The 22417-nt window shown below is 39.1% G+C and overlaps 2 protein-coding genes across 13 annotated transcripts; one reads left to right on the top strand and one right to left on the bottom strand.

The window, feature by feature from the left end:
* Window positions 1-1227: 1227 nt before the first annotated feature.
* On the top strand, window positions 1228-16724 carry cdhr2 (cadherin related family member 2). 2 transcript variants are annotated; one of them, XM_051419175.1, is made up of 31 exons: window positions 1228-1312; window positions 3030-3092; window positions 3190-3249; window positions 3362-3501; window positions 3603-3653; window positions 3742-3831; window positions 4788-4877; window positions 4974-5096; window positions 6193-6339; window positions 6804-6879; window positions 6998-7107; window positions 8339-8548; window positions 8662-8811; window positions 8952-9113; window positions 9214-9275; window positions 9384-9627; window positions 10293-10532; window positions 10626-10695; window positions 10778-11362; window positions 11484-11555; window positions 12066-12115; window positions 12220-12371; window positions 12796-12892; window positions 13018-13106; window positions 13211-13279; window positions 13623-13758; window positions 14520-14641; window positions 14795-14908; window positions 14993-15076; window positions 15407-15470; window positions 15556-16724. In XM_051419175.1, exons 1-31 carry the CDS (start codon window positions 1303-1305, stop codon window positions 15703-15705), a joined length of 3882 nt encoding a protein of 1293 aa, XP_051275135.1. In that variant the 5' UTR covers window positions 1228-1302; the 3' UTR covers window positions 15706-16724. The 2 variants fall into 2 exon arrangements, with proteins under 2 accessions (XP_051275135.1, XP_051275134.1); XM_051419174.1 differs by having other exon boundaries at window positions 1229-1312; window positions 15553-16724.
* Window positions 16336-22083, bottom strand: LOC127374155 (caldesmon). Of its 11 annotated transcripts, none has more exons than XM_051419183.1 (3): window positions 20749-22083; window positions 18038-20280; window positions 16336-17998 (listed from the first exon to the last, which is right to left on the bottom strand). In XM_051419183.1, the coding sequence occupies exons 2-3, from the start codon at window positions 20249-20251 to the stop codon at window positions 17606-17608; spliced, it is 2607 nt and encodes an 868-aa protein (XP_051275143.1). In that variant the 5' UTR covers window positions 20252-20280; window positions 20749-22083; the 3' UTR covers window positions 16336-17605. The 11 variants fall into 11 exon arrangements, with proteins under 11 accessions (XP_051275143.1, XP_051275145.1, XP_051275146.1 ...); XM_051419185.1 differs by having other exon boundaries at window positions 16336-18115; window positions 18194-20280; XM_051419186.1 differs by having other exon boundaries at window positions 16336-18076; window positions 18194-20280.
* Window positions 22084-22417: the final 334 nt, after the last annotated feature.

Genomic DNA, 22417 nt, shown 5'->3' with positions numbered 1-22417 from the left:
CATTAAGATGGTGAACAATGTAAACACTCTACCCTTAGTTACCCATGTTTGCATACTAATGTTAGTATGTAGCTCAAAGCTAAGCTTATACAGGCCCCCCCCAGCAAAAAGAGGAATCAAATATTTTAACTTTTAGCACATGTTTTGGAAGTTGGAACAACAAGGAAATAGATATGGTTGGCTGTTTTTAGTGATTGTGACTGACTATAGACTTTATAATCTTGAATCTGTCTGTGGTCTACTGGGCATATATTGTGGTGGTCCCTGACATCAAAAAGTTTGGGAACTCCTGTTATAAAGATCTAAATACATTTTTCAGTAGTTCTTTAACATTTTTTAAATTTAAAGAGAGCTGTCAAGGATAACACTTTAGTATAATGCTCTACCACACAACTAATGACATTCCCATCAGCCTCAGCTGTACTTTGAGTCCTAATTAGCACATTGTTAGCATGCTACTTCATTAAACCAAGAACATGGTGAATATTAAACCTGCTCAAAATCCAAAGAACCACGTTGTCGTTGTTTTGGAGCGTACGCAACATTTGCTTTATACATGTTAGGGCTTTCAAATGTGTCTTCATGTGTACCTCCAGTCTAAAGACCCTATTTTAAAGATCATAAATGGGGGGGGGTTTAAATGTTTCCTGGCAGAGTAGAGTTGTGGGGTCGTGCTTTTGTTTTGAAGCAAATGTCTGATTATGAACGGATTTAGTGGAGGACAAGAGAAGATAATCCTTTGTGTGATGTTGTTTAATTAGGAGGGCTTATTGGGAAGAGCTCATTAGGGAGGTACATGGATCTCTGCTTTCTGTAAAAAGGCATTGCTCCACTGATTGGTTCTGATGAGTTTTAGAAAGGCCCCCAGGTCACATCGGGGTTTTTCTCAATGGAAGCAAACAGGCTACTGCTGTTGCCATGACGACACAAGCACCCATTCAAACAAAAGAGCAGTTCAGATGCCCCTGGGTTTCTGGTATGGACATTAGTGACCCGGTATGGCACCGTGCCATGTATTACTGGTGGGGGGGTTTGCCTAGTCCCTGTCTCTCATTACTACATCAACAGCCACAATGTAGCCATGAGTAAAATGAGGCAAAGTTGATTTATTTCCCTTCAGTAAGATGCTTATGGGGTGTTTGTTTTAACAAGGACACACACAGAGGAAGTTTGCTGTTGTGTTATTGGCTGTGCATTTCGTGTTAATCATTCATGTTTACGACTACAAGACGATAATCACTAGGAGGAACAAGGAGCCAAAGGTCTCATTTAGACATCAGTATAGGAGAAGCTCCTTGGTGAATGTTGTTCGGTAAGTCTGATTGCTGCATTTTAAGTTAGATTTGCCTTTTTATAAAGTTAGTGTAATGTTTTTAGTTAAAATATAGAATGGTGACTATTATAAAAAGAACAAATGCAATTCTTTTTTCAATATATCTGTTTACCTAAATGTTCTAACATTTAATAGATAGACAATATCCGACGTTATCTTCAATTTAACATGGTAAAATATCTTGTACTGTACTGTATGACTCCTCTTTTGATAGTTAAATCTTTAAACAATTCTCAGAAGCATGGAGATACCAAAGTGATTAATCCTCTGAAGTCACAGCATGTAAAAATCGTTAAAGCTCATATTTATTATAAATTAATTATTGCTCCTAACATCAAAAAGTGCAGATTCTAAACTTTCTTTTGTCTTTACATCGAGTAGACAGTAGAACTATAGTGGCAAAACCCTTACAAACTGGAAGATAGCCGTAACCAGTCATACATACTCCTTTCTTACATTCTAAAAGGGGATAGTCACTTAAACAAAGGCAACATTTAAATTTACAAACTGAATCGTGAATGTAAAATCAGCCTGAAGGGCACACTGTAAAATGTCCGACTTGTTATTGGCCTCTTGAAGATTACTCAACAACCCAGTGAAATTAAGTTTCGATTCCCAGGTGAATGTAAGACAATGTAATGTAAATTTAATACTGTACAAGTTCTTGTTTACATTGGAAAATGGATAACCATATATTTCACGCAACACAGGTCTCCATCTAATTAACTCTGCTCTTCTTTTTGCTCTAACTTTATCAGTATTAAAGAAGAAATCACACAGGGCAGAAAGCTGGCACTGCTCTCTCTGCAATCTAACATGTCCTAGCACTGTAATGGGTGCGGCCCTCTTCAATAACCTTCTAAATGTCAACCTATAGAAATCAGGGCAAGAACAGTTTTCTGTTCAAGTAACTTCACTGTGTTTTTATCCAGCTGCAAAACTATTAAATTAAATGATTGTTGGTGTTTTACCAGGAGCAATAAAATGTTGTGTTATTAATATAAACGTCTATAAATTTCGTCACAAATTGTCTAGATAAGTGTGACAGATGAAATAAATGAATCAAATGTCTGAATTATCTTAAAAACTTTCAGAATTTAAATAATATTTTTTTGTCTAATAAGTAGGGGTGCAACTTGCAATTATTTGCGTTACTGATTATTGTCTCTATCTTTTTATGAATCATTTAGTCTAAAACATTTCTTGTTTTGTCCAACCAAAAGTCTAAAACCAAAAGTAGTCAATGCACAATTATATAAATCAGATAAAGCCTCTTATTTGAGTTGAGACCCGAGTTGATCATAATTTTTAGTCATGCCAGCAGCATTTTATTCAACTTTTGAATGGATTCAATAACTTTGAACCTTGATTTCCTTGAACATTTGCTCAAGTTGTCAGAGGATGAATCCAATGTACTTTGGTGATCCCCTGACTTTTTCTCTGGCGCCACCATTTAGTTTTTAGAGAAATGAAAACTGTTAGATGGATTGCTGTTAAATTATACATTACAATACATGCTAAATGTTAGCAAGGCACCACATTGCAGTCTCACGGAACCACTTACATGGCAGTACTGCTCGATAACTGGCAATTAATCGATTATTAATTAAAATAGTTGCTGTTGTTTGACTCATAAATGAATCAACTGATTCTATCAGCTCTACTTATTAGATTTATCTTTCTTTTTAACTTTCAGACATGGGGGGGATCGCAGGAAGTATGTTGTTGTGCCTGCTGAGTCTTATCAGCTTAACTGATGGTGAGTATTCAGTTCATTTTATTATGATTTTGTCTTTATCTCTTTAATGACTACTTAACATGATACTTACACTGTGTGTTATATGGTGTTTCTACAGCAAATAGCAGTCCTGTGATCAACCAAAATCTTTATAGAGTTTGTGAAGACATCCCCGTTGGTATGTGTATGAGAGGAAAAAGAGATATTGATATTTATTTCACTTTTGTGACATTACACCTCAACAATTACTGCACACCTTTACATATGTTTCACTAATGTTGTCTTTGCAGGTGTTGTTGCGTTTACTATAGACGCAACAGACCCAGAAGATGCCCCGTTGACTTTTAGACTCACTGGGTCCAATGCCGGATACTTCACAGTTAATGCAGCCTCTGGGATTGTGTCAGTCCAGAGGGAACTCGATAGAGAGGTATGGTGTGGTGGAAGTAGACACCCTTCAGTTGTCAATGATTTCATTTTGATTCTGTGTGTATGTGTTTTCTGATTTTGTTTACATTTTTTTTATTCAAGAATAACGATGTAATGTCGCTTGGAGTTACTGTTTCTGATGGTCCCAATCAGGTAAGTGACTTTTCAGTTAATGTTAATCATCCATTATATATCAGTTTGTCCATTATATTCATACAGCACATAATGTTATGTCTTTTAGGTAGACGGAAATTTAAATATAATATTACTGGATGCCAACGACAACAAACCAATATTCCAGGAGTCTTCATATGATATTAACATCCCAGAAGTAAGTCAAACATATTTAAGTTAGTAATTCTCATAACCTATTTGTGTATCCGTTTTTCTGCTCCAGAATGTTCTGTTGTTTGTATGTATAAAAAAATACACCTGAATGTGTCACGTGTGTCGGAGGAAGGTGCAACTTAGATACAATGGAAAAAAAAACTCCTGCACTGTCTCGCTTACTGCTGAACGGAGACTTTTGTTTCTATTTGGTTTAAATAATGGATTTAATCTTTGAAAATACTGCAGGATTTGTAAGGTTTCAGTATGTTTGGATCTTAAAGGACCAGTGTTTAACATATAGGAGGATCTACTGGCAGAAAATAGAATATAATAATCATAGGTATGTTTTCATTAGTGTATAATCACCTGAATATTGGGATCGTTATGTCTTTGTTACCTTAGAATAAGGCATTTATATTTAACAATGCCATGGGTTGATTTTCATGGAGTTTGCCATGTTGATCCGACCTTGTTTCTACAGTAGCCCAGAACGGACAAACCAAAAACACTCCGTTCACATTTTTTGTGAGTTTTGTGACCAGTGTTTTGATCCGCAACTAAAATGCTAGCTACCTTGAAATTGACTTTTTATTTTCTAGTTTTGTTTGCTTAAGATTTATTGGCATTACTGTATTGGATAATTTTGTACCTTTCATCATTTCATCATCATTTTTTTTGTGCTATCGTCTGACTGGTCATGTATATGCTTTGAGTGCTTCAAGGTGATCATCTTGAAGACTCACTGTAGTCCTCTGCAGTAAGAGAGTGTGCAGGAGTTCCTCTCATTGTTTTCATGTTGTTTGTGTATATACTGTCAGTTAACTGTGTGCTCCAGGCCTTTGTGTGAGAAAAGCATACACTTTCCAATCTATTATCATGTCAAAATAAACTTACACAGTTGTTAACGCTGAGAGACATATGTATGTTAAATTTTCGTCTTTTTTTCCCCTTTATCAGAACACCGCCGTAGGTTCAAGTCTGTTTAAGGTGCATGCCACTGATGAAGACTCTTCAAATGCTGGTGTTGTTCAATACAGAATCGCTAAAGTAATCTTTTTTTTTTTTAAATCATGTAAATGATTAATATTATATTGTGATGTTGCATACTCTTTATTGATGCATCATTTACACTGTATTTTCTAGGTTACTCCAGAGGCTGGAACGGGTCTGTTTAGCATCGTAGCCACAACTGGTGAAGTCAGATTAAGTGGAAGTCTGAATTACACTTCACTGAGCACGTTCTATCGGCTGAACATTACCGCATCTGTAAGTATCATGCTTCCAGATTAGTTTGGGTTTCATATTCTTGCTCTCAATGAAACTAACAACAAATGAAACAAGTGACAAAGTATCGCCTGAAACTTAAAGATGCCTTAATCGTTGATGCAAACGCTCCTTAACATAATCTCCAGTAGTTTGACATATTGGGAAATGCTCTTATTTGCTTTCTTGCTGAGTTAGTTCATACAGTCTGATATTTCTGTACTCTAAATGAAGCTACAACCAGCAACATTAGCTTAGCTTAGCATAAGGGCTTGAGACAGAAGTGTGGCACACTCGTCCTGTCCAAGTATTATCAATGAACTACACACTGGTTTGTGGATGAATTAAACAAACGTTATACCATGGTCTGGGAGAATACTGATTAATATCTAATTAACAGATGCAAGGTGTCCGTTAAAGACACTAATTTAAATTATATTTACTGTTTGTCCATCCTACACATGACATTGAATCTTGTCGGCATAATGTTAGCTTTGTGGCTCGTAGCTGAGCGGGCTAGAAATATCTGACACTGCCAAGTCATAGCTAAGGTTCGTCCTATTTACTGGAGTTTGCATTGCATAAGAACCATATGGTATGGTAATTATTGTTCTAGATATAAGTCAAGCCCTCGGGCATTACCAGGGAAATGTAGTTTTAGCTTGTGTAAAACTTTAGATTAAAACTTTAGAATATTTTTTTCCTTTGACAAGTGACCATGGTATAAGAGGGATAATGCCCTTCAAGCTGTCCATAATCAGGAATGAATAGACTCTGCGGAGGCAAATGTCTGACGCACAGGCCTCCTGTTATCCTTTAATTCCCTATAATGGACTCCTTGTCAGGGAAATACCAAATACTTAATTAGTGAGCTTTAGAGGTTCTGGTTGGTGGATTTTGTTACCTGTAGACAGAGCCAGGCTAACTGTTTCCCTTTGCTTCCAAGTTATATGCTAAGTACTAAATGTGTAGATTTTGTGATAATTTTTAAATATCACTTTGCTGAAATTAGGATTTTTATGATTTAAAAAAAAAAAACAATAATTTGTATGAGCAGCAACATTTTTAAATTTCAACATCCTTGTGTGTCACCTAACAGGATGGTGGAGGCCAGTGTCACAGTCCTGAACCTAACTACCACTCAAGCACTGCTTTTTCATTCATTACGGTTGTGGACGTCCCAGACCTCGACCCACAGTTCATCGGTGTTCCCTACGTAGGGAGAGTTGAAGAGAATTCTGTTGTGGTAAGTGTGCTTAACTGGATTGATGTTTATTTTCAAAAAGTAAATGAAAATGAAGTAAAGGTCATCCAGTGCATCCGACCCTTCAGTTAAAAAAAAATTATTTCACATTTCTTTGTGTGACATCTGCTTTTAATTTAATTAATTTTAATAACAAAATTAAAATCATGATGATGTGACATTTGTTGGGGTCTGTGTACCAAACAACATTTTATACATCTTAAATTTGGAGAATCAGATTTGTAGGCCAGGGCAGATGATTCTGGTGCTTTTGTTTCATTATATTGCTTTTTTTCATACATTTTACCTCTTTCAAAAAAAACAGCTTTTGTGAATTGGATATTGCACTTAGCGTTGCCATATTGCGATTTCGATAAAATATTTTGTTTAACCGTGCAACTCTAGTGTAAATGAGGAGGCTTTCAACTGCTTTCAGTTTCAGAAAATCTTTTTGTCTGCTTTGCCAGGGAAAGTCTGTGTTGACAGTCACCGCCATAGACCAGGACCTGGGAATCAATGATAAACTCATCTACAGCATTCAAGGTAAGGCCTCATCAACTTAAAAAAACGTTTGAAAAATTTGTTGTTTGCACTGAGTGAGTAAGTCAGAACCATTTCTTACTTACTTTTGGGCTTTTTTTCTCCACATTTCTTTTTAAAGATTCCACACCAGATGGCCTGTTTACAATCTCAAGCGATACTGGCATCATATCTGTATCAGCAGCAATCAACAGAGAAACTATTGGTGACACTGTTACCCTGACTGTAAAGGTACAGGTTGTTTTTTTAAGTAATACATCAAATTTCTCCTCTGTATATTTTTCCTTGTGCAACTTTTCCATGGTGACATTTCTTATTCTTTTATTTTACATCCCTTTTATATTAACTTACCATGATTAAAAGGAATTGTTCATAGTATTTTGCATAGTAGTGTGAGTGAGATAAGAAGATCAACACCACCCTCATGGCTGTATGCTAAATATGAAACTAGAGCCAGCAGGTAATTAGCTTAGCTTAGCTTAGCGTGACTGGAAGCATGGGAAAACAGCTAGCCTGGCTCTAAGGTAGAAAAAAAACCTACCACAAGTCTCTGCTGGTTGCCTGGCAACCTGGCGGTATTGATAAGACACCATGAAGTCACTGCACAAAAGTGTTCCAGCACATGTAAAACCACAAATAGTCATTTTTACATCTCGGTTTGTGTATGGATTAAACTAGAAAGATGTAACATGTTAATAAGGTATGCTTAAGCTGGATGCTGGTAGGCAGATACTCTCATCCAACTCTCGTAGCATACTTCCCAAAATGTTGAGCTATTTGTGTAACTTATACAAAATCAGGCTTGCCAAACCTCTAATCATTCTTTGAACCCATTCAGATCCAAACAGCACAGAGAACACAGCTCATGCTAACACACCAGCAGCTGTGGAAAGTAGAAATATTTCAAAAGAGTTTCCTCTCACCTTGAAGAACACGTCCAAGAGACAGCAGGGCCAGTCTTCTGCTGTCTGCATCGCTACCGAAAAAGGGTTCAAGCATGAGGGGATGAACACGGGTCGAATGGCGAGCAACCCAGGGAGGGAGACTCAGTGTTAGGGCAGCGTCTTGAGAGAAGGAGGCAGAAAAGGGGTTTGTGAGGGAAGGATGTGAGAATGAGGTTAGACACATGTGTAAAGGTATACAGGGAATTACCTAAAGTATAAAAATCAAAGAAAGATACCTGCTGCAGTCTCTGAAATATAACAGAAAATAAAGCGTGGCCCTTGTTTGCACTCAAAACTTCCTAGTCCAGTCATGTCTAACTAATGTTACATACAATGTCTTAATGATCAGTTATGTGTCACCATGCTTTGGTATGATGTATTGTCAAACATTTGAGACTGACTCAAAACTGAATTTGAGGACAAAAAGTTTTCTTGAGTCTAAAGAACCTTATTTGATTGAGAGTATTTATTTGGCTAATACCGAGGCAGTGAAATGATTATATTTTGTTCAAATTTAGGCCACTGAGTCTAAAGAAAACATCCACGCGGTCTTCGCCAGCACCACAACAACTGTACTGATCAACATCATCGACCTCAATGACGAGAGCCCACAGTTTTACAAGTGTGGCAAGGTCTCCTGTGAGAATGCAAATCAATTCACAGGAGAGGTTTTCGAGCACTCGTTGGGGTCAATTCCGTTCAACATGACAGTCAAAGATCTGGATAAGGTAAGAAAAAGAAAACTCACAGAAAAGGAAAGATGAGCTTTTCCTGTAATGCATTACAAGCTCTGAGTAACATTAATATTCAAGCATTAATCATCTTCCTTGGCTTTTTACAGTTTTCCAACACTAAACTAACCCTGGAGGGAGCCAACAAGGACGTGTTTTCTGTGGAACCTCAATTGACCTCATCAGACAGCATTGTTCAGTTTCTGGTCAAGCAGCCCCAAAAACTGGATTATGAGACAACAACGCAAATGGTTCTACAAGTAAGAAAAGTTAAAAGCAGGCCGTGAGCCCATGATAATTACATTAGCGAGCACCTTTCATCTTCAGGTTATCATATTTAATAAATTATTTTTTAAAGCATTTTTACCAGTCTGAAGTATTTCTTGTGCTTGTGATGCAGGTGATTGCCACAGATGAAGAAGAGCCCACTTTCAAGTCCACTGCTACAGTTACTATTAACATCAAGGACACCAATGACAACAGCCCTAAGTTTGAACAAGACACATACAAGTTGAAGGTGGCTGAGCACTCTGTTGCTGGGACAATAATAGCAAAAATAACTGTAAGTCCTATTTACTATCTGGAGTCTCACTCAGACGGTTGAACTTGCATGCACTGTTGAATGGCACTCAGGGGGGCACATGTTGTTTGTTTTTCCCTAGGCAGAAGATCCTGACAGTATGGATAAAGACAACATCACCTACAAACTTCTTCCAGAGAGCATGTATGTCTACATCTGAACCAAACTGTAGTTATTCTGTGTAATAATAATAAGTAACGAACTTTTGCTGACTGAGACAACATGACTGAACAGTCTGTATCTGTGTTTCAGACTAGTGTATTTCGACGTGGAGCCACGTACAGGCTCAATTTATGTGACAAACGCTGATCTGTTGGATCGGGAGGTCAGATCACTGTATTCTGCGACTCTGCAGGCCAGAGACACAGACGGCAAGCCCGGTAGTACAGTGCTGGAGATTACTGTGACTGACATCAACGACCAGCATCCAGTCATGAACAGAGACTCTTACCTGGTGTTTGTTAAAGAGGGTGAAGAGCTTGAACTGAAAATAGAGGTAACTGTGAGATAACACTTAGAAAAGAGTGAATATTTCCATCTCATAGAATATAGCTATAGTCAATATAGCACTTTACACTTTACAAAACTCATGATGGACAGTTTTTTTTACAAAAGAAAAAATGATAGAGGCAGATCTAGAGAAATATTCATGGGGTAGAAAGAGGAAAAGCAACCGAATGAAGATATTTTAACTCAAAAACTTTACATTATTATGGCACCTTAGTAAAGCACAGGATACAAATATCTAAAGATGGCATTAGAAATCAATAAACTGTTTTATTTACAAATATCTTTTCATTGAACTTAAGCCTATCACTGCTAAGCTTATTGTTTTCATTTTTATAGTGATAGCAGTGGCTTCAGCACGACAATACATAAAGCCAGGTTCACAAAAAAATTAAGTCATCTCAGTTTGTTGTGAAAGAAATTGATTGGCCTGCTGAGCCTCAATCTCCACACCCATCGGATAAACTGTAACTCCAACTACAAGTCAGGCCTCATCACACAAAATCTGCCTGAAATCAGAAGGATAGAAACTGTTACAGCAGCATATTAATGCTGATAGTTTTGGACATCACATATTGGTCACTTACTTTTGGCAGTATTAACTAAGAAATGTAGTCTCTTAACCATTTATTCTAATGTTTCTCATTTGGACAGGCTACTGATGCAGATGACTCAGACACAGCAAACAGCCAAATAGTGTATGCAATCTTACCAAGCAGGTACAGTGACAACTTCACCATCGATTCCAAGACCGGTGTGTTAAGAAACAGAGGTGAGCTTGATCGTGAGGCAATGGACCCGAAGCTGAAAGGGAGGATTGAGCTCAATGTAACCGCTACTGACAAGGGTACTCCCCCACTGTCTACCACGGCCACAGTCATCATCAATGTAGAGGTAAGTCTTCAGCAGTTTATAGCAGATTATTGGTGCTACTGATGCCGCCGCTCCTGGTAAGGATGATAACAGTTTTCCTTTGATGCATCCCAGGATAAAAATGACAACATACCACAATTTGCAACCTCCTCTTACACATTCTCTGTTAAAGAAGGAGAAAAAGGTCAGTATTTACTTTTGCAAAGCACTTTCAAGTGTTCATAACTGTGTGGCTGGATTTTAATTGTATTTTTCCACCCAATCAGGTGCATTCGTTGGTTCTGTTTACGCTGTGGATTTGGACCAAACGACAGACTTTAACCGCATTTCTTTCAGCATTATTGATGGAAGCTTTGGCAGCTTCATCATTCGCTCCTTTGCAGACGAGCGGGGTTACAGGGGAAACATCAGCGTGGACCCCGACATTGAGCTGGACTACGAGAGCAATCGCAAGCAATTCAACCTGCGGGTGGAGGCAGCAGATCTGGAACAGAACAAGGCTGTTGTGATGGTGGAGGTGAACGTTTTGGACGTGAATGATGAGAGGCCCGAGTTCAAGCCGATACCGCCTGTGACAGTGAAGGAGAACACCACCATCACTGAGGCTGTTGGGAGTTTTACAGGTTTTGACAAAGACGGAAACCACTCCCTAATCTACGAGCTGGAATCCATGAAATGCAGATGCAATGGCTCTCTGATACCCTGCAATAGCTTTATCCTGGATCCGACAGGAGAAGTCAGAGTCAACCCAATCAACACACTGGATTATGAACAATGTGACCTGGTGCTAATAGAGGCTGAGGTTGTGGACAAGTTCACAGAGAAAGGAGAGAACAACAGTGTCACAACAGGTCAGCACTGGGTTGTATGGACATAGTAAAAACATAAGAGCATCAAATAAAAGCATAAAAAGCATGAAACTGTCAAATACAGACCTACAAACACTTCACTTTTATTTTTATATTATTTCAGGAGAAATGGTGATCAACATTGAAGACATCAACGACAATGCTCCAGAATTCATTTACTCAGATTCTGTATTTGGTGAGTGTATATCTGAGCTTGTATGATTGCAAGTAAATTTGATCTAAAGCTTTTTAAAAAAAAATATTTTCTGGCTTATGACTCCCTAAACCCCCCTGTAGCGTGCCCACTCATGATCCATTTTCTCTAAGTCTCTAAGAGTTTCTGTTTACATTCTATTTAAACAATGTTTTATTTAGCAAAAACCTGCAGTAATTTACAAGAGTGTACACAAGTATGGATGAGCAAAGTTTTGGACCCAATACCTGATAATGGAACTGGTATTGGTGTATCCCTAATTATTATTATATTATATATTTATAACTTTATAATGCAGATTATAGGAGAAATATTGAAATTGTCACCTCTGACCCCTAGTTTGGAAACCACTGATCATAATGGGACATTTTCCTACTCAACAACAACAACAAAAACCCACTCAAGAGTTGAACAAAAGTAAAACAAGTCAAATTTAGTCAATTTTGTTAACACTATAATGTTTAATACTGATTTTTCTTCTTTGGATTTTAGTTGTGGTGTCAGAAAGTGCCAATAAGGGGACATCTGTTGCAGGAGTGACTGTGAGTATGAATGAAAAACATTCAACTGACCTGACACCAGATTGTAAATGAGATATGTGACATGGTGTCTAGACATTCTTGTTTGTGTCTCTTGCTGCTCTCAGGCTATAGACCGTGACTCTGGAATAAATAGGCAGATTGAGTTTAAAGTAACAGCAGTCCAATTTAAAGACACCAACAATCGTACAACTACTATGAGGATTCTGTTCGAGGCCGTCACCACGCAGCAAAAGGACATTTATGTCGGAATTATTCAGTGAGTACAAAGTCCATCCATCAGCATCATGCTACCATATCTCATTATGCTCTTAACATGTGTTTGGATTTTCTCACACGCTTTGGTGTTTACCGCTGCACTTAGGGATGGATTTTTGAACAGGCCTTCTGGGCACAGACCCGATTGCCCAAAGGGTCAGGGGGAGCCACTGTTTGAAGTGACTGTTAGTTTGAAAAGACAATGAGACAACTACAAAGAGATACAAAACAACTACACAGAAATAAAATGATTACAAAACAATGACTGCAAAAAACAAGGACCCAAAAAACACTACAATGAAATAAAAAATGACTACAAGGAAAGAGAACAAGATACATAAACAAAAAGACATAAATGACACATCTGTGCCCAAGGGCCCGTTTCTGTTTTTTGCCGCACTCATGATTTCCTCCATTTTTCACAGAACTACCGAGGGGCTTGATATGACACTGAAAGGGAAGTATTTGGTGACAGTAACAGCAACTGACACCGGCGACCTCTCTACCAGCACCTTATTGGACGTGAGTGGCAGAAACCATACAGCTAGGTTTTCATTTATAACCCACAGTGAAGGGTTATCCTGTCGGTGTTGTATCAGTAAGACTTCAGTCTGTGTTCATGCTTCTGTAATTTTAATTTTTTTTAGATTTTCACCGTTGATGAAACGTACAAAGTTGAACTTGAATTTACATCTTCCGAAGCAGAAGTTGAAAAAAACCTCAATGAAATCATCAGGTACATTTCTCCATGCTATACTGTGTTTTAGTATTAATATATTTTTCATTTTAAATCTTTCTCATCATTGACTTTTTATTGTTCTTGGATCTCTATATTTCCAGGGCGCTTACTGCTGCCACCAAGACTGCTGTTGAAATTGTTGCAATCAGGCCCGGAACTTCAGAATCCAGGCAAGTTTCTCTTCTCATGACCTTTAAATCCCCATTCATCAGAATAAATGATACAGTCTGTCAAGATAGATACAGATCACAAATTATTAGCTTGTTTTGACAGGAACCTCCAAAATAATCCTCAGCTTTTCACTTGCAGACATAGACTGTTGTCCACTAGGTGGTGCCAGTGTTCCTGTAAACGATCATACTGTTGAGGATACATTATTTACTGATAATTGTAGACAATAATTGCAGCAACACAAGACGAGTTTTATTCATGTACTTTTGATTTAAAACAGCAGACATCATTTGTTTATGTGAAATATTTTTACTGTTTAAGTGAGTTGTTTTCTTCTCACAGGGACACGGGTAGCACCATCATTGTGGCATATTTTGTCTACACCAACGGGACTGCTCTGACCTCTGTTCAAGTGGACACGATGCTGTCTGATCCTGAACATTTTCTTGTGCTGGGACAGCTCGGCCTCAAGAACATTGTAAGTACGAGCGGTTGAAGAGCTGAAGTTTTATTTCAGTTTCAAGCAATTAATTAATCATTACTTGAATTTACTCAGAGGTGGGAAATAACAAAGTACAAATATGTTGTTACTGTACTTAAGTTGTTTTTTCAGGTATTGTACTTTACTTGAGCATTTATTTTTCTCCTTACTTTTACTTCCTACATTTTATTTTTACACAAATATCTGTTCTTTCTCCTTCTTATATTTTCAAAACAGGCTTGTTACTTTAGTATTGATTATTATTGTCTTTTGCATCATTGCACATCTTCCCCACATCAAGATCGGTGCATATCAAACATGATGTAACAATGTGACAAACGAAATAGACAAGGGAGGGAGACTTGACCTTATTTAAAGTTTCAGTTAGCTTTGCACAAAAACAGCTGGAATGTCATTCAGAGAAACCATCTGTATTGAACTTGAGTAAATAGTATGTGTATCTTTGCCACCTCTGGATTTACTATATTTTACTATAGTTTACAAAAGATAATAATCAGAATTTGATGACAGAGGAGGGCAGAATAGTTTGAAAAATGATCAGAGTTCTCATACATGAATTATATCAAATTCTTCTTATTATAGTTTTGTTTTACTTACATTTTATTGTAATTTATAAATGATACTTGCAGAAAGTTTCAGAACTATATTTTTAGATCTGACAACAAGAAGTGTAAATGAAACCTTATAGGTCCACAGACAGAAATATATTAAAGATATATTTCTTACTTCTGCTTCAGGGGAAGGCTCCTGTGAAAGAACCCGACACGGACCCTGTGAAGTACATCTTGCTGGGGATAGTGGGAGGCCTCGTCATCGTACTGGGTGTCCTCATCACTTCCCTAATGTGCACTCGCAGAACGTAAGAAAGGGATTTGGAATAAAGTTAGGGACAGGACAATTAACTATTAACCACACAGTTTACCCCAGTAAAGCCACACTTGCCAGTTTCCAATAATCTGAAAACATCTATGAGAGGTAGTGTGTTTACTAATCAACTCCCGTCACACTACAGCTACGGGAGGAAACTGAAGGCAGCTAAAGCCATGAACTCTGCATCCATGATGACTTCTGACAACCAGAAAGGTGGCGCTGTAGTGCCTGGAACCAACAAATACACCATGGAGGGGTGAGGAGACAACAGATAAATGAATGAATCAATTATATGAAATAAAACATATCTCTGACTGTGTATATCATTATTCGCTCAAAGGGCTAATCCAGTTCTCAACCTCAACATCGACACGGCCATGATCCTGGGATTGGACGAGGAGAGCTCAGATGTGGACAAAGTCAGGTAAATAATTAGTCTCTGTGACTCTCTCCATCATCTGTTGATAGCAATGATTCACTCGGTCACCGCAGTTTGACAAGGTGGTGGCTCATAGTGACACACAACCTCGCTCTCCACTCTCTAGCAGTGCTGGTTAATAAACTGGGAATGTTTCCAGGTGAACATTTTGTCCCAGTGTGCTTACTAAAGCATGTTGTGATGGAGAACTGGGTTCCAGCTCCCAACGTCGACATGTGACTTTGAGTTAAATAAAAAAACTCTCTTTCTGAAATGATTAATTGTGCATATGGAGTTTGAGCTTTGAACCCTTTGTTTTTTATTTTTCCTCTAAAGCCTGAACTCCCTGGACTACAGTGATGACATGAGCAGTGATGACAAGGATACAAAACCCATCATGGTAAGTTTGCATTTCAAAATCCATCTTCATTTGTACTTATTAGAATATAGTCTAATTTTAAGTCTTGTCTGCTCCTCATTAGCAGATGATCAAGGAGGAGGATGAGGAAGACAACGGGCCACCAGAGTACATTGAACCACTGGGTGCAGCGCTGGCCCAGCGGGGCGAGAAGAAAAGCACCGTCAACCCTCTGATGGGATATGATAACCCTGAGTTCAGCACTACAGACCTGTGAGGAAAATAATGAAGGGGAGACTGACCAGAGGCCTCAGATGGACATATGTTGCTTCCTTGTGTCTTTAAAAGGCCTTATTCTTCTGACCAATAGTAGTGTATTATTTAAGATTCATGGCACAATTTGTTCAATCAAGGGGAAACAAAACCAGAAAAACCAAAATTGGAGATTGTTTCTCTGTGAAAACAATATAACAATACCACATAGTATACTTTATCTCATGGAATTTGGTTTGGTTATTGATTTGAGAACTGTTATGTTAGTCCAACAGATTGTTTGACTTTTACTTTAAAATATGCTTATGCTTGCATAGATTTATATTTAGATGAGAGGATTGATGCCACTTTCATTATTCTAGCTTAGCATTAAGATTGGAAACAAGAAAAACAGCCTAGCAGAACCTCAAAGGCTCACTTTGTTTGATGTGTACAAAAAACATAAAATGTTGGACAGAGCCCTCTGTTTCCAGTCTTTATGCTAAGCTAAGTGCCTGCTGGCTGAAGCTTCTTATTTAGCACACTACATTAGCGTGGTATAAACCTCCTTTAATTCTCTGCAAATATTTCCGAAACAGTCAGACTCTTCACAGAACAGAACAGAACAGAAGCAATGGTAAATCAAACAAAACAATTGTTTGTTGCACATGTGAATCACTTTATTTTTTAATATATTAAGCAACAGTTTAAAAACTGTTTGTTGCTTTGAAATAAACTGTTTTATAAGTTATGTCAACACACAATGCTAATTCTTGATGCAGATGATGCTAATAGAAAGAAAATCCAAAAAGAGGAAACAGAAATATTGCATAATGTATGAATGAAATCCTTATTTATGCACGTCAAAAAAGGTTTAATTTGTCAGTGTTTGCTTTGGGTTTGTGGTACTTGCTGAAATAAAACCTCATGCAGCGTGACTTTGTGACTTACAAGCAGCAGATTGAAAATATTATTGTTTACAGACATCTAAATGAATGTATCTGCAAGTGCAATCTGTGAATAAAATCAATTTCTCCAAATGTGGATTTGATCCCACTTTTATGAAGTGAAGGAACAAACAAATGAACACCAACATCACTGGCACTGTGACAACTGCTGAATGCTGAACACATTCAAAATAAGTTTCATCACATAATTTACAACTGAATCACTAATTATGGCATTAAAATACAGTAAGTAGTAAAAATACCCTTCATATCAGGACTTATTACTTTTCTCAAGTGATCATGATTGTGCTCGTCATCAGTACATATTTATACTTTTCACAATACAAACAAGTTAAAACATTGTGCCAAAGCAGAATATAAGACATACAAAAGCCTGCACTAATGGTAGTGACTCCTCTCACACCGACCAAGGCAACGTTTAGGTCAACTTCAACTTCCAAGCAGAATAAAATAACCTCCAGGTTGTAGTGACTTCATAAAACTGTCACTCTGCTTGCATCTCTCTCCATTGAAGCTGTGTTCAGCAACCAGGAGGACGGTTACCATGGCTTCATATCTGCGGTGTCTGAGGTGCATAAAAAAAAAAAAAAAAAGCATCAATAGCTAAAATGACTCATGGACAAATGAATGGCCCGGGTGAAAAACATTCAAAGAGAAGAGCTAACGATGACACTGATATATCAGCCTCATTTTTCCAAAACAAGGGAAACGTGGAACTCCACGAAAAAAACACAATAAAATCCATCTTCTACGACTGATATTCTCAGTGATCAATGCTCCATGATAGAAGTTGTATATTAAATGCTTTTGTGCTTTTTTTGGTCATGTGTGAGGAGGTGATTTCTCAACACACTGTCACGTTGAAGTAAATCAGTGAATGCACTGTATTACATTACGTGATTTTCCAGCACAGGGTTTTTTTTCTCCAACCAGCTGTTGTTGTTTTTAATTCTTACGTCACTCAGTGGTATGAGCTTTGGAGCAACAATGTGGCTGCTGCATGTTCTCCATCATCAGACGGAAGGGGTTTCTTCTGCGTCGGCTTACCTCCGCATCCTGCTCTCCCCTCTTCCCTGCCCGGCCCTTACCCGAACCCCCCTTAGTGGATTCTGAAGAAAGGGGTATGGCCGAGGGGTTGAGTGGAGGAGGGGGAGGCATGGAGGGCTGCCTCTTCTTCACCTGTTTCTCCAGGTGTTTCTGGATAGCTGAGCCCAGCACAGTCACCTCCACCACTGCCCCATACACCTCCCACGTCATCCCCTTTTCGTCCCAGCTCACCTCCTGCACCGGCTCCTCAGCTTTCTCCTTACAGTTGTTTGCATCCTTTGTGTCTTCTTCAGATGCCTCCACCTTTTTCTCTTCGGTTACTTTCTCCTTAACTGCTTCAACCTTTTTCTCTTCAGTTACTTTCTCCTCAACTGCTTCCACCTTTTTCTCTTCGGTTAGTTTCTCCTCAACTGCTTCAACCTTTTTCTCTTCGGTTAGTTTCTCCTCAACTGCTTCAAACTTTTTTTCTTCAGTTAGTTTCTCCTCAACTGCTTCAACCTTTTTCTCTTCAGTTACTTTCTCCTCAACTGCTTCAACCTTTTTCTCTTCAGTTACTTTCTCCTCAACTGCTTCGACCTTTTTCTCTTCAGTTAGTTTCTTCTCAACTGCTTCAACCTTTTTCTCTTCAGTTACTTTCTCCTCAGCTGCTTCTACCTTTTTCTCTTCAGTTACTTTCTCCTCAGCTTCTTCTACCTTTTTCTCTTCGGTTGCTTTCTCCTCAACTGCTTCTACCTTTTTCTCTTCGGTTGCTTTCTCCTCCTCTTTAACTGCTTCCTTTTTGTCTTTCACCACCTGCTCCTTTTTATCATCATCCTCCTCCACTATCTTCTCCTCTATGCTGGCTTCCTTTCTGATCTCAGGAAAAACTGTGATGGTGGGCGTTCTTGGAGTCATAGGTGCTGTAGCGACAGAGCGAAACTCCACCTGCTGACCCACCTGCAGCTCAGCGTCTTTAGTCTCTGTACCCACAGCTGAACACTTTCCAAAAGAGCTGGGGAAATAGAATGCGAGGTCCCCTTCAGGAGGGGTCATGGGGCTGGTAGCTACAGACTGACACTGCACCACCTCTAGGCTCACCTGTGTGCGGATGCTGTGGCAGCCAAAGGGAGCTGGAGATTCAGGGACGGGAGGCTTTGTCACGGAAACCTCTCTCAGCTCCTCACATGCATCTTTGTTTTCTTTGACCTCTGAATTGTCACATTTCACGTCTGTTTTTACATCACCAAAAGCAGCAACAGAGGACTCCTCAGCTTTGTTTTGTGGAGGGTTTGTGTTCAATATGTCCTGTGCATGATGAGGAGCCACAGTTTCTGTGAGGATATTTTCCTTTCCATTCTCCCTCATTACATCACTGTTGCTTTCTCTGAGTTCCTCATATTCATCTATTTTGACCATCTCTGGCTCTGTTGGATATAAAGATGACTCCCCCTCTTCATCTTCATTGTTGTCATAGTGGGTCACTAGGATTGTAATGTCTTGATCCATACTTCCCATCCTCTGCTGCTTACATTGCTGCTTACTATCCTCCAGAGTTACTTGTGAATCTATTAAGCCAGCAGCAGGGCAGCTGGTGGAGCTCTCTGGGGGTGTATTTGAGCTAAAGTCTTCACTCAGCTCCTTTGTTGTGGTAAATTTGATAGCTCCAGTTATCTCTAACTCAGCCTCTGCTGGACTTTTTGTCTTTTTGTCTTGTTGGCCACTGTCCCTCTGCCCCTCACTCTTTTTCACCTTCTCCTCCTTCTGCACCGTCTCTCTCCCGATAAGTTCTGGGAAAGCCGTGGTGGATGGCGTCTTTGGAGTCATGGGGGATGTAGCAACAGAGCAGAACTCCACCTGCTGACCCACCTGTAACTCAGCATCTTTGGTGTCAGCACCCACTGCTCCAGATCTACCAAAAGAGCTTGGGAAGAAAAAGGAATGGCTGCCCTCTGGAGGCGTCATGGGGCTGGTGGCTGCGGAACAACACTGGACCACCTCCAGGCTGACCTGTGTGCGCATGTGGTGCTGACCAACAGGGGCAGGGGAACGTGGGTCAAAGGGGCCTGGAGTTACTGGTATAGGCACAGAGATATTTTCAATTTCTGCCACCTTTTCTCTGTCATGACTTGTGTTTTCATCCTTTGGCATTTCCCCCTGAATTTCCCTGTCTCCATCTCCATCACTTGGGAACTTATTACTGGAGATTGTCGTGCCATTATGTGTAGCTGCTGTTGTTTTATCATCTTCAGGCTGTTGCATCAAAGGGATGGCGTCAGTCTGCGTAGAGTCTTTACCTCCTATAGAGTCTGATTGGTCAGCTGTGTCACAAACCCCTCCTGACAGCACTTGATCTTTGGATATTGGAATCTTGTCTCTCTCTTCAGCGTAACTGGCATTCATGTGAAGTTTTGGCTGATAGTCCCCCTGATTTGTTGACTCCTGACTCGTGTTAATCTGAGGTCCCTCAGGCACAGCGCTGCCATCTGAGCCACCTGGACGCTCTCCATCATCCGCCTTCTCACAGGGATTGTGGTCCTCCTCTCTGAGACCCCTCATCTCGTCCTTAAGACTTCCCATTCTGTCTCTGCATTAAAGTGGTGGAATACCTGCGGGGCATAACACAGCAGTGACACACTGTTTGTGCAATTTGTAATCAGTAACTATAACAACAAGCCCCAGCATGAGTGGAGGAAAAAAAAAGGTTTATTTTTGTGATAAAAATATTCCGTCATACGTTATCGATGTCAAGAATCCAAATAATGACACGCTACATCATTGCTACAATTGTATGGAAATTATCCACATGTTTATTTAGTATTGTAGAACACAGCAATCAACACTGGATATGTATTATTATTAAGCACATGATTAAACTGCATCTTAAATGATAGACTCATTTATATAATTTTACAGTTTGATCTACCCAAAAAACATTTTATACACAGTTTATATTCAAACTCTGTTTTAATCTATAATCACAAGTCATGCACAGGATCAAGTACCTGTCAAATTTTAACAATGAAAACAAATAAGATAAAACAAATGATGTAGGAAATCACGAGTAACAGACATACCTCAGTGGTCTAAGTCAGACTGAAGTCTCTCTCTCTCAGCTTTGGGTCAAACATCGCAAATCTCACCGTTGATTCAGACCCACATCTGTCCGTGTATCTCCCCTGTTGATTGATAGTGATTGCAGTGGCTACAGGTTTGTCTCTAGAAGAATCTATCTTAGGCAATCCTCGCTCTTTAAGCTGTGGCTGTGTCTGTTGAAAAGCTTCACATATCCAGTTTCCCTGGAAACCACGGTCGGGTTCTGGCAGTGTGTGGTATATGTAATGACAAAATCTCTGTTCAGCTCTCTAATCATCAGTAAATCATAGTAATTCGCTGCAGGTTCTCATAGCGACACAATGCTAACTGTGTGCAGAGAGATTAAACCTGTGAATTGGTGAATTGGTGTAGCTGGAGACATTTTCAAAGAAGCATACACTGGAGATAAAAGCTATCATATCACTTCAAATGATCAGTGTGAGAGCTTCTGAAGTGAGGGTGAAATATGCAGAGGAGGGTTTTCTCTTCTTAATAATGCATCAGTACTTTACAGTAAGACAGCAATGTGCGTGTCTGTTGAGGCCACACTTTTTTGTTGACCAATCTCTCAAGCAAGAGTAAATAAATGTGTAGTTTAGTAATAGTAAAAAAGCAGACTGAAAAGATTAAAAAAAGCACTTCCTTTAAACCTAATTTTGTTTTGTGGAGGCAGATCACCACAGGCTCATTACAGGACCAGAAAAAGAATACAAAACCAGGATGTGTGGAGGAAATTTGTGAAATATTAGATATATATTAAAAAGTGAGTGTTCTGCTGCAGCAGTGAAAGTACATGAAAGAGATATCAGCTGAAGGAGCCTGGAGGAAACAGAACTGTGCCTCCCACACAAGCAAACACTTGTTAACCACCACGTCTTTCATACCCATTCCTCCCTCCAACCTCTCCGCTTTGCGACACGTATTTCTCTAGGGTCTCGGTAATTCCACTTGCCTCGAGTAATTGTGTGGGACTGAGGAAATAATTCTATATATCTCTCTCATTTTTGAGAATCTTCCCCGTCTTGGTTTTACTGTAGCGGTGGGCTGCAGCTTGGCCAGAACACTGTGTACTGACACAAGTATTCTCACCATTAATTCAAAGGCCTCCACCAATCCCTGGCTGCCACAGAGATCTGTTGCCTAGCAACCACGTAGTGTGATGGAGGGAGGTGTGCTGCTGAGGGCCAAGGTAGACAGCTATGATCACATTCTCATCAGGAGCCATCAACCTGCCAAAGGCCATCTTCTCAGCAATGTGTTGGTAATAATGACCATGGTGATTCAATGATGAGTGCAAAATAAACACACACAAAAAAAGGATGTAGAGCACACACATTGCTTCTGCAGCTACTAACAGTGTTATATCCATTGTATGTTGGAGGATATCACATTATAAAAACCTGAGAAACAAGTTGGTATCTATTTTTATTTCCCAAAATAGTCACATAAAATGAAATCTACAATACAGCAGGATACACAAAGGGAAAAGGGTGAGAGGAAAATAAGAAAAAAAGACAATTTATAAAGATTTCCTTTGGAATGTGAGCTGTGTGGAGATACAGTTTATATCTTTTTCTCAGGTTTTCTGATGCCAACATTCTTCCATCCCAACATCATTACTTGTCTAAAACCTACGGATGCTAGACAAGT

This window comes from Dicentrarchus labrax, unplaced genomic scaffold, assembly GCF_905237075.1.
Source record: "Dicentrarchus labrax unplaced genomic scaffold, dlabrax2021, whole genome shotgun sequence".
NCBI lineage: Eukaryota > Metazoa > Chordata > Actinopteri > Moronidae > Dicentrarchus > Dicentrarchus labrax.
This window is presented reverse-complemented; position numbering and strand designations above follow the sequence as displayed.

Coding starts and splice junctions, on each gene's coding strand:
- cdhr2 (XM_051419174.1), top strand. Junction 10,696..10,777: donor TGTTAAAGAAGGAGAAAAAG/GTCAGTATTTAC, acceptor CCACCCAATCAG/GTGCATTCGTTGGTTCTGTT. Junction 12,116..12,219: donor CATCTGTTGCAGGAGTGACT/GTGAGTATGAAT, acceptor TGCTGCTCTCAG/GCTATAGACCGTGACTCTGG.
- LOC127374155 (XM_051419182.1), bottom strand. CDS start 20,251: ATGGGAAGTCTTAAGGACGAGATGAGGGGTCTCAGAGAGGAGGACCAC.